Source organism: Chrysochloris asiatica, unplaced genomic scaffold (assembly GCF_000296735.1).
Source record: "Chrysochloris asiatica unplaced genomic scaffold, ChrAsi1.0 scaffold00059, whole genome shotgun sequence".
NCBI classification, from domain to species: Eukaryota; Metazoa; Chordata; class Mammalia; order Afrosoricida; family Chrysochloridae; genus Chrysochloris; species Chrysochloris asiatica.
The window spans coordinates 2,447,410-2,461,932 of NW_006408577.1; the positions used below are offsets into that span (position 1 = coordinate 2,447,410).

The 14,523-nt window shown below is 37.0% G+C and overlaps 1 protein-coding gene across 2 annotated transcripts in view; it reads left to right on the plus strand.

Annotated features, from left to right (window-relative positions):
• LOC102824589 (ubiquitin-conjugating enzyme E2 E3-like) overlaps window positions 1–14,523 on the plus strand; it is a 119,026-nt gene that overhangs the window by 798 nt on the left and 103,705 nt on the right. The window contains exons 1-3 of one of the 2 annotated variants that reach the window (XM_006864007.1): window positions 1–290; window positions 853–1,071; window positions 2,859–2,909. In XM_006864007.1, coding sequence (XP_006864069.1) covers window positions 878–1,071; window positions 2,859–2,909 — 245 coding nt within the window. In that variant the 5' untranslated portion in view covers window positions 1–290; window positions 853–877. The remainder of the gene's footprint in view (window positions 291–852; window positions 1,072–2,858; window positions 2,910–14,523) is intronic. The other variant, XM_006864008.1, reaches the window with a different exon arrangement.

A 14,523-nucleotide genomic window follows, 5' to 3' on the forward strand; every position in this document is an offset into this window, starting at 1 on the left:
GAGCTGCGTGGCCGCCGCCGCCGACCGCGGTTCGCCTCCGCGGGCGCGGAAATTTGTTGCACTTCTTGGGGCTTTGTTTGTTTGTTTGTTTTTCCTTGGATTTTTTTTTTTCTTTCCCTCGTTATTTTGGACAAAATGTCGGTCCATGATGTAAAAATTGAGCGAGGAACCTCGGTGGCATTGAAGGCTTTGCAGAAGGTGCAGTTTGGATTCTGCTTTTCCCAGGGTGGCAGCTCGCTCTTGGCCGGATGAATCTTCGCTGCTGGCCGTGGAAACGGCTAGAGCAGCTTGTTAGTTGATTTTTAAATTTCTTAGTGTTTGTGTTTAAAGCCTTACGTGCACAGAGGAAGAATCGCCACGTTAAATAAGCATATGGGTGATTATAAACAGGGTATGTTTTCCTGTCGGAAAGGGAATTTGGTGGCTTTGACCAATGTCAGTGTGTAAATATTTAGACGTTATTAGTGACTTTTAAACATTTTTTAGTGAGATGTGATATTTACAATGTGTCATATGTTACTACTGCTCGTTGCCTAAGTTCCCTGGCAATTCTGTCTCATGCCTTGTGATAAAGTAGACAATTGATAGATTGTCCAAAGGATGGAATTGGGGGGGAAAAAAAAAAAAAGAGTGGTTTTTAACTTGAGTTCGGTGAATCCCAGAACGCTGGCGTTAGACACATCACCTCTCCTGTAACCTTGGTGTAGGATAAGTGTAAACAGTTTTGAAGCCTTTTCATTAAAATACAATTTTAATTGAATTTCAAGAAAAGAAAATGCCATGGGTTTATTTCTTAGGCTTAATGTTTCCTTTTCCCCCTTTCTTTCCTTTTTTTTTTTTTCTCTTTAAAAGTTTCCCAAGAAATAACTTCACCAAGATGTCCAGTGATAGACAGAGGTCAGATGATGAGAGTCCCAGCACCAGCAGTGGGAGTTCAGATGCAGACCAGCGAGACCCAGCCGCTCCAGAGCCTGAAGAACAAGAAGAAAGAAAACCGTCTGCCACTCAGCAGAAGAAAAACACCAAACTGTCTAGCAAAACCACTGCTAAGTTATCCACTAGTGCTAAAAGGTAAGATGTTGAAAAACACACTTTCAAGTTGTGTTCCAAATGGTTGGACACTTTTTCTGGTTTTACATCAGTAGCAGTGGGTCAGAAATATTTACTTGATGATCGGTTTAATTTGTGCTTGAATGAGTTGTTATTTTTTAGGTAATATATAACCCCCCTCCCTAGAATTGCAGTTTTAAGCAAACTTATTCTATACTTTGTTAACTTCAACAAGAGTGTCCCTGAATAAAGATAGGGCTAATGTTCTGACAGATTGAGAAGTTGGTGGTGAGCCCAAATAGAAGGTATAATGGGGGAGTGTTTCTTTTGAGTCCTACTCTTTTTCATTGAAACTGACACTTCTGAAGACTAGCAGTATCTCTCTATGAAATTTTAGTGATCACAAATGATCACATTTGCTAGAAAATTTGTAATTTCAAGGCCTTGGCTATATGTGGAAGCAGTTTTTAAATTGTGCTACAAACTGTTCTCAGTTTTAAGCAAGGCATTAAGTCATGCATCTCAGGTATACTTTGAATTTCGATTGCCTCTCTGTGTCCCTGTGATGGCAAATAAATCTGCAAAGCAGACTTGACAGTTTTAGGTGTCACTTGGCTGTTGAAAACTTTCATTGTCCTTGTGCAACTCTTTACTTTAAAACTCGTGGATGAGCTTGACATGTTAATACTCAACAGCAGGCGAAGCATATTTTGTTGGGTATAAGTGAAATATCATTTGTTTCCTGTTGATATATATTATCTTTGATGGAAACAAAAAAAAAAGAACCCATCAATGAGATTCCATCAGTAGTGGTAGTTGTGGAATATCCATGAACTCTAGCAATTAAATGATCAGAGATACATCAGATGTATCTATTGAATTAGTATTGACATTGTGTAGGTTTTTATTGATCATAACTAAAAGGCAGAGAAAATAAACTGATCAAATATTGCATTCTGTACTGATTATGAAACACAAGTATTTTTCCTATATATTTTCACAACTATTATATAATAACCAAGCATTAATAACTTGAGAAAGTTTTTATTAAATATAGCACCAGTCTTTGAAATAATTTAGAACCTTTCTCAATTTGTTGTAATCTTGTTGAATAACATTAAACAAATTTTTAAGTTTTCAAAGCATTTTACATTAGAATAAAATTAGAGAAATGCTTTTTTTCCTAATGCAAAGCTGTATATCTTAATACCACCCCATGCCCAGTTTATTAAACTTAAATGCTCTACTTCAGATCAGGAAAAACATGAGATTAAATAAGAATGCCAAAGAGTCCTTTGTAAGTTCTCACTGATATGGATATTTGTAAATTTTAAACTTTTTTTTAACAGATAAAATATTGTCAAAACTATTCTTGTGTTCTTGCAGTAGCTTGTAAATTCTTAACCTCAGTAAAAGTGACTTGAAGTCATTGTCAAATATTCTAGTGCTTTCCCTCCTCCCTTCTTGACTCATTTGCATATAAGCTTGAAAAGAGAATTTCTTTGGTAAAAAGTATTTTAAAATAGATTTTATATCCTTTACTGAGCCCTAGTGGAGGACTGTTTCCAAAATCAGGTGTAAATGTCTTGTTTATTTGCAGTAGCAAGTGAGGAGAAAAGCTGCAAAGTTTCTGTTGAGGGATTTGGGTTATGCCTTTGAGAACAAAGAGGAAGCAGCCATGTTAGCATTACTGAAGGCAAAGCCAGCCTTGCATTTAACTGCATGGTGGTAGAGGGCAGTGTGATTCCCTGGTTGTTCTATGTCAGACTATCCCAAATGCTTTTTGTCTGTTCTCATTTCACTAACAGAATTCAGAAGGAACTAGCAGAAATCACCCTTGATCCTCCTCCTAACTGCAGGTAAGAAACATATTTTGTTGTTTTGATTTCAAATTGTAGAAAATTGTTGAGATCAGTGTTTCATCCCTGGATATATGTGGGTAAAAGAGGCAACATTTGCTGCCTTTCAGCTTTGCAAGAGATTAAACAAAAATTGTCTAAGGTGATTTAAGTTAATTTGGGAGAAAGAAAATACTGCTTTTCATGTATCATGTATGTTTGACTTAAAATATACTAATTGTGTGCTCTTTACTCAGGTTAGCAAGAATGGCATTGATTTTTGTTCTGTCGGATTTCTGTAGAGTGTGTTATATTCTGAAGTATATTGCAAAAACTTACAAAATTTTGTTAAGCTTTAAAGTTACTGCTTGTGTGCAATCTGAACTGACCATCCAAACATAGAAATTGCTGAATGTGTTACAAAATGTAAATGCAGTAAACAAGAGTATGGTTGTTTCTGATTTATTCAGTGACTTGCCTTAAGGACAAATTTTATGTGTTAAGCTAATGGATTTAGTTGTTTTCTGGAGAATGCATTATCGGAATTACTTACATCTTAAGCAAATGTCCTAATTACTTGGAAAAATTCTTAGTGATTTTGGTAATTGAAATATGTGTATGAAAAGCTGTCAGTGAATTGAATCAGGATTTTGGGGACAGTGGAATTTAAGGAGAATAAGAGTATTGGCTGATATAAAATGTATTAAAAGTAGTCGATAAGTAAACAATTTTCTATTCCTCTTACATAGTTCTATGTTATGGATTCCCAGATTCATGCAATTTAGAGATTTTCTTGTTTGCACAGAGATAAGTGCTCAAGCATGAGAATGAGTGCTTAGAAATGAGGTGGTGTTAATGATTTGAGACAAAAATATTTTAGTGACTTATCTTTGTTTTTGCTGTAAGTTGTGTTCTACTTGTGATGATCAGGCCTATTGCTGAAGCCTATTTGAGATACAATAGGGGATAATCTGTTTGGTTCTTATTGTATGTGTTAACTGGATCCTCAGATAAGGTGATGTGATCTCATTTGTCCAGTGAATTAACAGTTTTGCCCATAGTACTTAATCACACCATTTTAGTTCAAAAGGAAACATGCATGTAAACTCATTTTAAAAAGATAGTGGTATGTCAGACCCCAAACTATTACTTAAGTGCTGCATTGCCCAATAACATAGCCATTGGTCACACATGGTTACTGAACACTTGAATTGTGGCTAGTGCAAATTGAGATGTGCTGCAAGTGTAAAATGTACAATGGATTTTGAGGATTTAGTATGATTTTAAAAAATGTTAAAATACTTCATTAATATCTGAAAATATTTGTTATTTGTTGAAATAATATTTTGGATTTATTAGGCTATATAAAATGTTATTAAAATTCATTTTACTTTCTGTGGCCTTTTAAAATGTGATTAGTAGAAATTTTTAAATTTTGTAAGTGACTTACATTGTATTTCTATTGGACACTACTATTTTAGAGAACATGTAAATCAAAGTATATTTTTTCAGCCTTCTAAATGATGTGTTAAATCTGTAGCCATTTAGGGAGGTCAAGTTAAATTTGCTCTTGGAAAAAAATCACTTAACTTGCAGAGTGTATTCTGATATTTCCCACTGTGAAGCATTAAAAACAAATACATCAATTTAAAGAGCTTGAGGTGTCTATGTAGGATAAGCACTGGACTGTGAACCACAGGGTCAGCGGTTTGAGCCCAGTAGCCTTTCTGAGGAAAAAAGGTGAAGCTTTCTGTTCTCGCAAAGATTTACAGCCTCAGAAATCTTGTACAGTCTCTGTGAGTTAGAACTGACTCAGTGGCACATAACAACAACAGCATTAATTTAAAACTAGAGTATGTACGTAAATCTTGAGAACCCAGTTAAACCTGTTGAATGCCCATAGAGTAATTGTCTAGTGTTATAGCTGCTGAAGAAATAATGCTTTACATGTTTAACCTACAGATACTTCCACAAAGCCACTGAGAATTATTTTAGAGGAAATTAAATCTTCGTATGAAATAGAAAGTTTCACTAGTTTTTTATTTTCTTCTGACTGAATATGCCAGATTTCATACCAGATTTCATGTAGTCCATGAAATGCATCAAATTTAGTGATTGATTAGTGAAATAGCAAAACTTTGGGATTGTTTGTGAATAATAAATAAGAAATCTCTGATTTCTTTTGTAATGACCTGTGGTGATTGTCAGCTACTTCGATTTTTGAGTTCTTTTAAGAGTATGAGTTTCTTTGTATAAGTAAGGAAAAAAGCAAACCCAAGTCTTTCTAGGAAACTGGGAAAAGTTGTTTCTTACTTTGAGTACAGTCTTCTGTATGCTTGGTGCTTAAAATATCCAACAACTTGTGGGTGTTTAAGTGATTTCATATTCTTTTCATTGGAAGATAGTACATTCATAAATGCATATATTAAATTGCCTAAGAGAATAGGTATATTGTGTCTTTTAAGAGTCATACTGAGTTCCTTGTTGAATAGTGTCCACTAACCAGCTTGTCTTTTTTGACCATAAGCTATACATATTACTTGTTGTTGTTAAGTGCCGTACAGTCATTTATGACCCATGGCAACCTTGTATGAGATTTCCAGGGAGCAACTGGTGAGCTTGAAACACCAACCTTGCAGTTCAAGGACTGACATTGCAGTCTAGCGCGTTAACCCACAATGCCATCCATAACACTTTGGTGGTGGTGGTGGTGGTGGTGGTGGTGGTGATGTGCCATGGAGTCGGAACCGACTCAGCGACCCTGTACAGGGATTCCGAGGCTGTAAATCTTTATGGGTGCAGAAAGCCTTACCTTTCTCCCGTGGAACAGCTGGTAGTTTCGAACTGCTGACCTTGAGGTTCGCAGCCCGGTTCGTAACCACTATGCTACGACATATCACTTGGTTCGTTGGTTGATTATGTGCCGTGGAGTCGGTTCCAACCCATAGCGACCCTGTACAGGGTTTCCAAGGCTGTAAATCTTTACGGGAGCAGAAAGCCTCATCTTTCTCCCGCGGAACCCCGCTGGTAGTTTCAAACTGCTGACCTTGTGGTTCGCAGCCCAATTCGTAACCACTACGCTACCAGAGCTTCTTACATATCACTTAGGTGCTCTTTTATGGCAGTTCAAGCTCACCATTTGCTCCTCAGAAATCCTACACAGGCTCTCTGTGAGTTGGAACCAACTTCACAGCACTTAAAAACAAAATATGAGACAGAAGAGAAACCATAAGGCTTACTCCTTGCTCCTGAGCATTAATTATGAATATTTAGTGTCTTTAGTCGAGGCATTTTGGATTTTGTCAGACAAGTCTAAGTCTGACTTATTTTTTATTTTCACCTTCATGTTTGATATGTGATAGTTTTTTTTTTTTTTTTAATTCAGTGGTGGTTAGGTGAGAGTATTAGCTTTATGGTGGTTGTATAGCTTAAGCTTAGTAATTTATTAAAAATGGAATTCTGTATTCATACATTTTAGAATATATGAGTGCATATTGTCTGAGATCTAGGAAACCAAATACTTCTCACTTTCATGTATAGTTATTTAATCAGAATTCTATTTTGATTTTGAATATGATTCTTAAAAGCTTGTCACAGTATGTGACAGATTTAATTCCTCTTTGGTGAGGAAATAGATATCTGTACTACATTCTGGGAGGAAAAATGAATGAAATACGGTAAAATTCTGCAAAATAAAATAGGATTTTTTCAGAGATGTGGTGATTGCTCTTATATCTTTTCTTTCCTATGCCTAATAAATCCAGTATTCTTTAGTTCCGGTATAATTTTGTGTAAGGTCTACCTAGGGTGGTCTTACCAGCACTAGTTGCCATCAAGTCATTTCTGACTCATGATGACCGACCCTATGTGTATCAGGGTTTGCAGTGGCTGATTTTTCAGAAGTAGATTATCAGGCCTTTCTTCAACCAGGTGCCTCTATGTAGACTGGAACCTTTAACCTTTTGGTTACCATCTTTATGTTGTTGTTTATATTTTGATAGTATTAATTTTTTTCTTGATAGTATACAAGTGTGATAAAGATGTTGTTTTCAGTAATTTGATGGTATTTCAATTATTAGATATTGGAGGGCCATGGGCCAGAATAGCTTAAGCAAGCATATAATGTTCATTTAAAGTACTGTACAGATTTATATTCTGTACAGTACTTACTAGACATACTCTATTTTAGATCAGAGTATATTGTTGTTAAGTGCTGTCTAGTGGGTGCCGGCTCAGAGGGACCCTGTATAGGGTTTCTGAGGAAAGGCTGGTAGTTTGAACCCCTGAACTTGAGGCTAGCAATACAGTGCTTATCCTGTAGCACCACACCAGGACCCCTAGATCAGAGTGTAAGTAGTTGATATTCCAGTGAGAATGAAGGAGAATTGTGTAATGAACATTTCCTTATCTGTTTTAGAGAAAGTTTTTGATTAGAATTGTTGAGTGGTGTTTTAAGACATTTATGTTCCGTCAGTTTCCTATAGCTCTTGTCCTCTCATAATCAGCATTGTACAGTGGCAAAAGTTTTTAAAGATATATTTTTAACTCCTGATTTTTTTCCATATGTGAAAAATAAAAATATATACACTTAAATATTTTTTATCTTGTTCTCCTTGAATCTATGTTAAAATACATATTCAAGAGATATTCATATAAATAGTTTTTAAGACATGAGAAAGACTTTCCTGGGGGTGTTACAATATGTTGTAGGAGCACGGTGCTTCAATACAAATAGCACTGGACTGCAAACCACAAGATTGGTGGTTCAAGCCCACCAGCCTCTCCAAAGGAGAAAGATTAGGCTTTTGCTCGCGCAAAGCTTCGGAAGCCCTGTATAGGATTGCTATGAATCTAAACAAAAACAACAACGTAATATTTTGTTATAGTGCTGATATGTTTTATAGCAAAATCTGATAACAGGTCCTGTAAAAATTAGAAATTTTGTTACCTTGGTTTTTAAAGAAACTTTTTTAAATAAAAGAAGCAATTGCTGTAAATTTAAAAAAAAAAAAAAAGGCACACCCTAAGTTGTTCATGGTAGTACTGGTGTAGCACTGTGAGTTAATGCTCTGGACTGCAAAGCTGGTTGGAACTGCCAGGTTGGCGGTTTAAGCTCACCAGCTGCTCCTTGGAAACCTTATACAGGGTCGCTATGAGTCCAAACTGACCCGAAGGCACTTAAAACAAAACAACAACAAGTTGTTGATAAAGCCTAGTTTAAGTGGATGAAGCTACATCCAGAAGGTTACCACCACTTTCTACCATTTTTTAGATTAGACTAGAACATAATTGGGAAGGACGGTCTGCAGAACAGCAGTGTCTGTATCACAGGTGGGTTTGGTATCCCCCTTCCTCAGTGTTGAATCTTAGATCTGCATTTCACCAAGATTTCCATGTGATTTTTATGTATAGTAAGGTGTGGGAATCATTGGTACTATTCAAATTCCTCTCTGCCACTGACTGGATGTGTTCCCTTAAATAAATTATGGAATATTTCAGTCTTTAATTTCCTCAGCGCTCTGGTGGTATAGTGATTATGAGTCGGGCTGCTAACCTCAAGGTCAGCAGTTTGAAACTACCAGCCATTCTGCAGGAAAAAAATGAGGCTTTCTACTCCCATAAAGATTTAAACCTCGGAAACCCTATTCAGGGTCACTATGAGTCAGAACTGACTCCATGACACATAACCACCAAAATAGAGATTGTGATAATAACCCTCTTTGTAGGATATTATAAGGATTGTTGTATGCTGTCGAGTCGGTTTTGACTCAGCAACCACATGTGTAGGGTTTCTGAGAGCTGCTGGTGGGTTTGAACTGGTGACCTTTTTGTTACCAGTCCAGTGCTTATCCTACAATGATAAGTAAATATGTTTAAAGTTTTGCAACAGTGTAAATTGGGTCCATAAAGTGGCCAGATCATCATAAAACTAGGAGCGGCAGTTTAGCAGCATGTCCTCAACCTTTATATCATACTAAAAGAATAGTTTCATCTTACTAAGTTCATCAGCTAGTATGTACCAAACAGTCAGGTTTTTTTTAATATTAGTAAACACAGGTCTCTGGAACTTAGGTACAAGAAAATTAATCTAAGAACATTAGGAAAAGGCAAACAGATAATTTAAAAACCAGTTGCTGTTGAGTTCATTCCTGCTCTTGGCAACTCCATGTGCATTAATAGAACTGTGCTCCATAGAGTTTTCAGTGGTTAAGCTCAAAGTTGTTCATGTTTTTCTTCCAAGGCACCTCTGGGCTAACTTCTCAGTTAACAAGCTTCACAGTTAGCACCACTCTCAGACTCCATACATACGTTCATGGTTGCTGTCAGGTGCCTTCCGAAGTCATTCTGACTTACAGCGACCTCATGTGTTACAGAGAAGAACTGCTCCTATGGAGTTTCTGGGCTGTAATCTTTATGGGGGCAGATTGCCAGGTTTTTCACTTTGGAGGTTTGGGTGAGTTTGAACTACCAATCTTTTGGGTTAGTAACTTAGTGCTTGACTGTTTGCCCATTTGTGTAGCAGGGCTCCTGCGCATTTATGCATAAGATAACTTTCTGGTTGTTCAGTACATTATCCGAACAACCCATAAGTGACATGGGTTTGAATGGAGTGGGTCCACAAAGCCATGGATTAAAAACAAAACAAAAAAGATGCCATGTTATACTAATCATCTTGTGTGAGTAGTTCATCTTTCCAGTAAATTGTGTGTCACAATAAAAAGCGATCTCTCAGTTCTTGTGTATTTTTCATATACCATAAATCTTGAATAACATTATGAGATCCATATAAAGTGTCACTAGTTAGAGTTGCTTAAAGTGTCCTAAGAAGCAGAGAAAAGTCATGACATTACAAGAACAAGTTGAATTGTTTGATATGTACTATAGATTGAGGTCTGTAGTTGTGCTTGCCTGCCATACGCAAATCCAACGTAAGGATCACTGTAAAAAAAAAAAGGAAGTTCATGACACTGTACAGCAGTGCCAGCAAGTTTAAAAAACCTGGTACTTTTTGTGAAATACCTTTTTATTTTGTATTGAAAGATGCAACTTTTATGTTAGTTCAGAGTATAGAATACTTAAAACATACAAAGTGTATGTTAATTGACTATGTTGTCAGTGAGGCTTCCAGCCAACAGCAGTTACATTTGGGGCAAACAAAAGTTATATGTGAATTTCTGACTGTGTGTCTGTGTGGAGGGATTTGCTGCTGTTGTTGGGAAGTGCTGTCCAGTTAGTTCTAACCCATAGTGACCCTGCATAGAGTTTCCGAGGAGCAGCTGGTGAGCTTAAACTGCCGACCTTGCAGTTCAAACGGCTTTGCGGTCTGGCGCATTAACCCACAGCGCCATGTAGTTGACCCTAACTCCTACCTTGATTAAGGGTCAACTTGTAATTTCAATTTTAAGAAATAGAGGCTGTAGTTGTGTTTTCTCCTTTTAAAATATCACACTGTAGGAATTTGTACGTTTACTGAGAATAAGATTGTGTTAGTATTTATAAAAATGTAGGTTCTGAATTGATGTAGTTTCCCAGCTGGTCCTCAGAAACTACTGGGTCTCGCTGTGAGCTGGAATAGACTCAACGGCCACTTAACAACAGCAACAACCAGTTATCTACACGTAGCATTATTTCTTTGTGGTTTAAGAGAAAGTTTGTGAAAACATTTTGATTGGAGTATGAAGGCAAGCAAATGATCCTAATAACATGTGCTGTCTACATTGTTCACTCACTATGAGTCAGAACTGATGGCGGTGGGTTTGGTTTTCTTTTTATCTACATTGTTACTGAGGATACTCTTGATTTTAATTCCTCCCACATGCTTAGATTGCTTTTTCTTTCTTTGCTTATTCAATTGATTATTGTTAGTGTTTTATTTACTTGAAAGCATGTACTATGTGAAGCTATATACACTACTTATAAAATGGAATCATATCTCATTAATCATATAAGTTCTTTTTAAAATTTTTCATAAATGTCCCGACTCCCTTTATATAAAACTTAAATCTTAATTGACAGCTTGATTTGTAAAACAAGTACATAACTACTCAGGGAAGGTGTTTTTCATCCCACTCTCTCATACCCTGTGGTCACCTATGGACAGATAGTTTTATTTTTAAGTTTGACATTTGGATAGATTTCAAAAAGCATGGGAATTTCTAGTCATTTTATATGGGTTATGATCAGAGTGAAATAACGTGTAACGTTTTTGTAAGCAGATAGTTGTTTCAACACAGCTGTAGCACACTGTTTGTTGTTAATGCTGTATATAATCATTTATTTGTTTGTCTACCTTTCACAAGAGTGATTGTTCCTTGAAAGGACACATTGTCTTAGTCATTTTTGTATCTCTTGCTTCACAAAGTGCTTTGTATGTGAAAGTTCAGTGAATTAGTAAACCGAAGTCTTCAACTTGACATCGTAATGGAATTTTCAGGGAAAATAATGGCTTTGTATTGGAGGATACCTATTAAGTATCATATGCATTTGCTTTTTCCATATTGTAATTTTTAAGTTCCATAGGATAAGCACTGGACTGCAAACCACAAGATAGGTAGTTCTAGCCCACTAGCCACTTCTTGGGGGAAAAATGAGAATTTCTGTTCCCACAAAGGATTTAAAGCCTTGGGAATTATATTTGTACATGGGCTCAAGGGCAACTTGAGTTGGAACTGACACCACAGCACTTGTTGATTTTAAGTGCCCTTGAGTCAGTTGCAACTCAGAGTCCCTGTATAGGGTTTCCAAGGAGCAGCTGATGGGTTTGAACTGCTGGCCTTGTGGTTCCCAGTCCAGTGCTGACCCTACAGCGCCATACCAGGAGTCCTTAGTAGAATTCAGATATTACTTAGCTGGCTAGCTTTTAATCATAAAATAAAATTGATAGTCATAGTAAGCCTGATAACTATACCAGTATAGCAGAAGGACTATGTACTGTTGGACTAAAAACATTTTCCCTAATAATTATGTGATTGCAAACAATTTACTCTGCCCCAAAAGTTACATCTTTGTCATAGATCTATTAAAGTGAACACAGATAATGTTATTAGAATGTGAGTGAAATAGTGTAAGTGTATGCTTTTTGAAAGATTGACTGATTGATTACTCTAGAGTCCTGGTGTGGCTCTTTAGAGTAAGCAGTGGACTGCTTACTAGAAAGTCTGCTGTTCAAACACATCAACCACTCTTCAGAAACCATGTACTTTGAGTTGCAACAGACTCTAGGGCGCATAATAATGTTTATTTTGCAGCTACTTGCAAGACCCCTTTCTGTAATTATTTATTTCTGTAATTAACCTTATTCTTCTTTAACTAAATTTCTGTACAGCTGAAGAGTGTGGTTATTAGGAAAATCAACAAATCTTTCTTGTTTATTGTTCAAGAGCACGCAGACTGAGGATCTGAACCAAGCCCATTGCCATAGAGTTAATTCTGACTCAGAGCAACCCTTCTCCCTGGAGGGCATTGTAGAGCTGCCCCATAGTGTTTCTAAGTCTGTAAATCATTACTGAAGCAGACTGTCTGAGTGACTGCTGGGTTCAAACTGACCTTATGGCTAGATGCTGAGCTCTTAACCACTGCGTCACCAGGAGTCCTTAATTGAGAATGGAGAAGTCGATATGCCATCCTTTCTGTCTTCATTTCCATTGAGATGAAAACACATTATAAAATTATTTGTAGGTCTAGAGAAGTAGAGGTGTTTTTTTCTTTTCAGTGTGTTTTTGACATTTGGACGCGTGGTTACAATGTGGAAGAAGAAACAGCTTTGAACCAGTTCAGACTGATTCAGTCATGGCCAATGGAGGGACATCAACGTATTTAAGAAAATTTTAAATGTAGGAGAACCAAATGCTACCCAGTATGGGAAAACTTTCGAGTTGAAGCCCAGCTAGAAATGTACTCTCCATTCTAGAAAACAAGGGTAGTGTGCACATTGTATGGCAACCAGTCTTTTGACTGTATTGAAAACAGCAGTGCCAGCTGAAGCATGGTGGCCGACAAAACCACTTTTAGTCCTGGCAGTAACCCAGTGTCACATCCAGACATACTACCCATCTTCTGAGTTTCTCATTTGACCCATAATTTTACCCATTCTGGTTAGCATTCTGGATCATCAGAATTTCTGAAATTTGCATCTGTTTTGGTTTTACTTTTTCAGACATGACGGCTCTGAAAAGAAATGTTTTTAAACTATTAACCTTTTTTACCGCTAGGTGAATGGTTCTCAAATTTTTTGCTTCCCAGGGAATAATTGGCAATGCCCAGAGACATTTTTGCTGATCATAACTAAGGTTTAGGGTAAGGGGAAGCTACTGGCATTTAGTAGGTAGATGCCAGGAACAGTGCTACATACTGTAGAATGCGCAGACCAGCCCTTCTTAACAAAATTTTTAGGCCCAGCATGTCTGTAGTGCTGAGGTTGAAAAACTTGCTGTAAATAATTATCTGAAGTATCTTGGCTGCTTTTGGATGGTTTGCTTTTTACAAATTTTTTATCTTGTTCATGATGCTTGTTTAATACTTTGTCTTCACCCTTCCTCAGAGTTCGTATTCCCATCTTTTAACCTTTACCCTAGAATCAGCATAAATCTTAAATTATCTGATACCTTTATGTGAAATCACAGGAATGGCTACTCTGAGTACCAACTAAATTATTATGGTCTGTTTAGGCCAGAAACACTTACAGCCTTATTTTAATTTTTTGGTCTTCTAGTTAATTATATGTTGCATGATGTAGTTTTGGAATCCCTGGCTGGTGCAAAAGGTCAGTGTACTCGCTTAGCTGCTAACTGAAAGGTTAGAAGGTCAGTTCACTAGAGATGCCTTGGAAGGAAGGTGTGATGATCTCCTTCCAAAACATCAACCATTGAGCACACGTCTACTTGGACACACATGCAGTTGCCATGAGTTGAAAGTTGGCTCAATAGCAACCAGTGCTTTTGATTATAAATAACCTAGCTCTAGTGTGGTTGTATCTGTGTTCTTTTAAGAATGTTGCAGTATAATCATAGGAAAATGCGGGACAATTAAACCCATTGCCATTGAGTTGATTGTGACTCAGAGTCACTCTCAGTAATTCCATGTACTTGAGAGTAGAACTGTACTCAGCAATGTTTTCTAGGCTGTAATATCATGGAAGGTCCCTGGGTAGCCCAAATTATTTGCATTTGTTTATGATTCAAATGTACCCAATGGTGTGGCAGAAGAAAGACTTGGTGAACTGCTTTCATAGCGCTTACAGCTGAAAAAACCCTATGGAATTTAGATCTACTGTGTTAACACATAGGCTCACCAAGAGATGGTATTTTTAAAATCTTATTGTAGCACCAAACTTTTCATCTGCAGCACTGCTGAGTGGATTGAAACAACTAAACTTTTGTCTAGTAGCTGAGAACACCCTATTTGCACCATGCAGGCAACTGTGAGAGAAATAAATATACTGCCAGGAAATGATCAAAATAACAGTTTTAACCTGATTGAATTAGAGAGTCAGGTATTTGTTAATTTGCTTTTTTTCTGTGTCACTAAGGCAATGCCTTAGTGACCTCGCCAGATGGAACACATAGAAATCAAATTGACTACATCTGTGGAAAGAGAAGATGGAAAAGCTCCATATCATCAGTGAAGACAAGGCCAG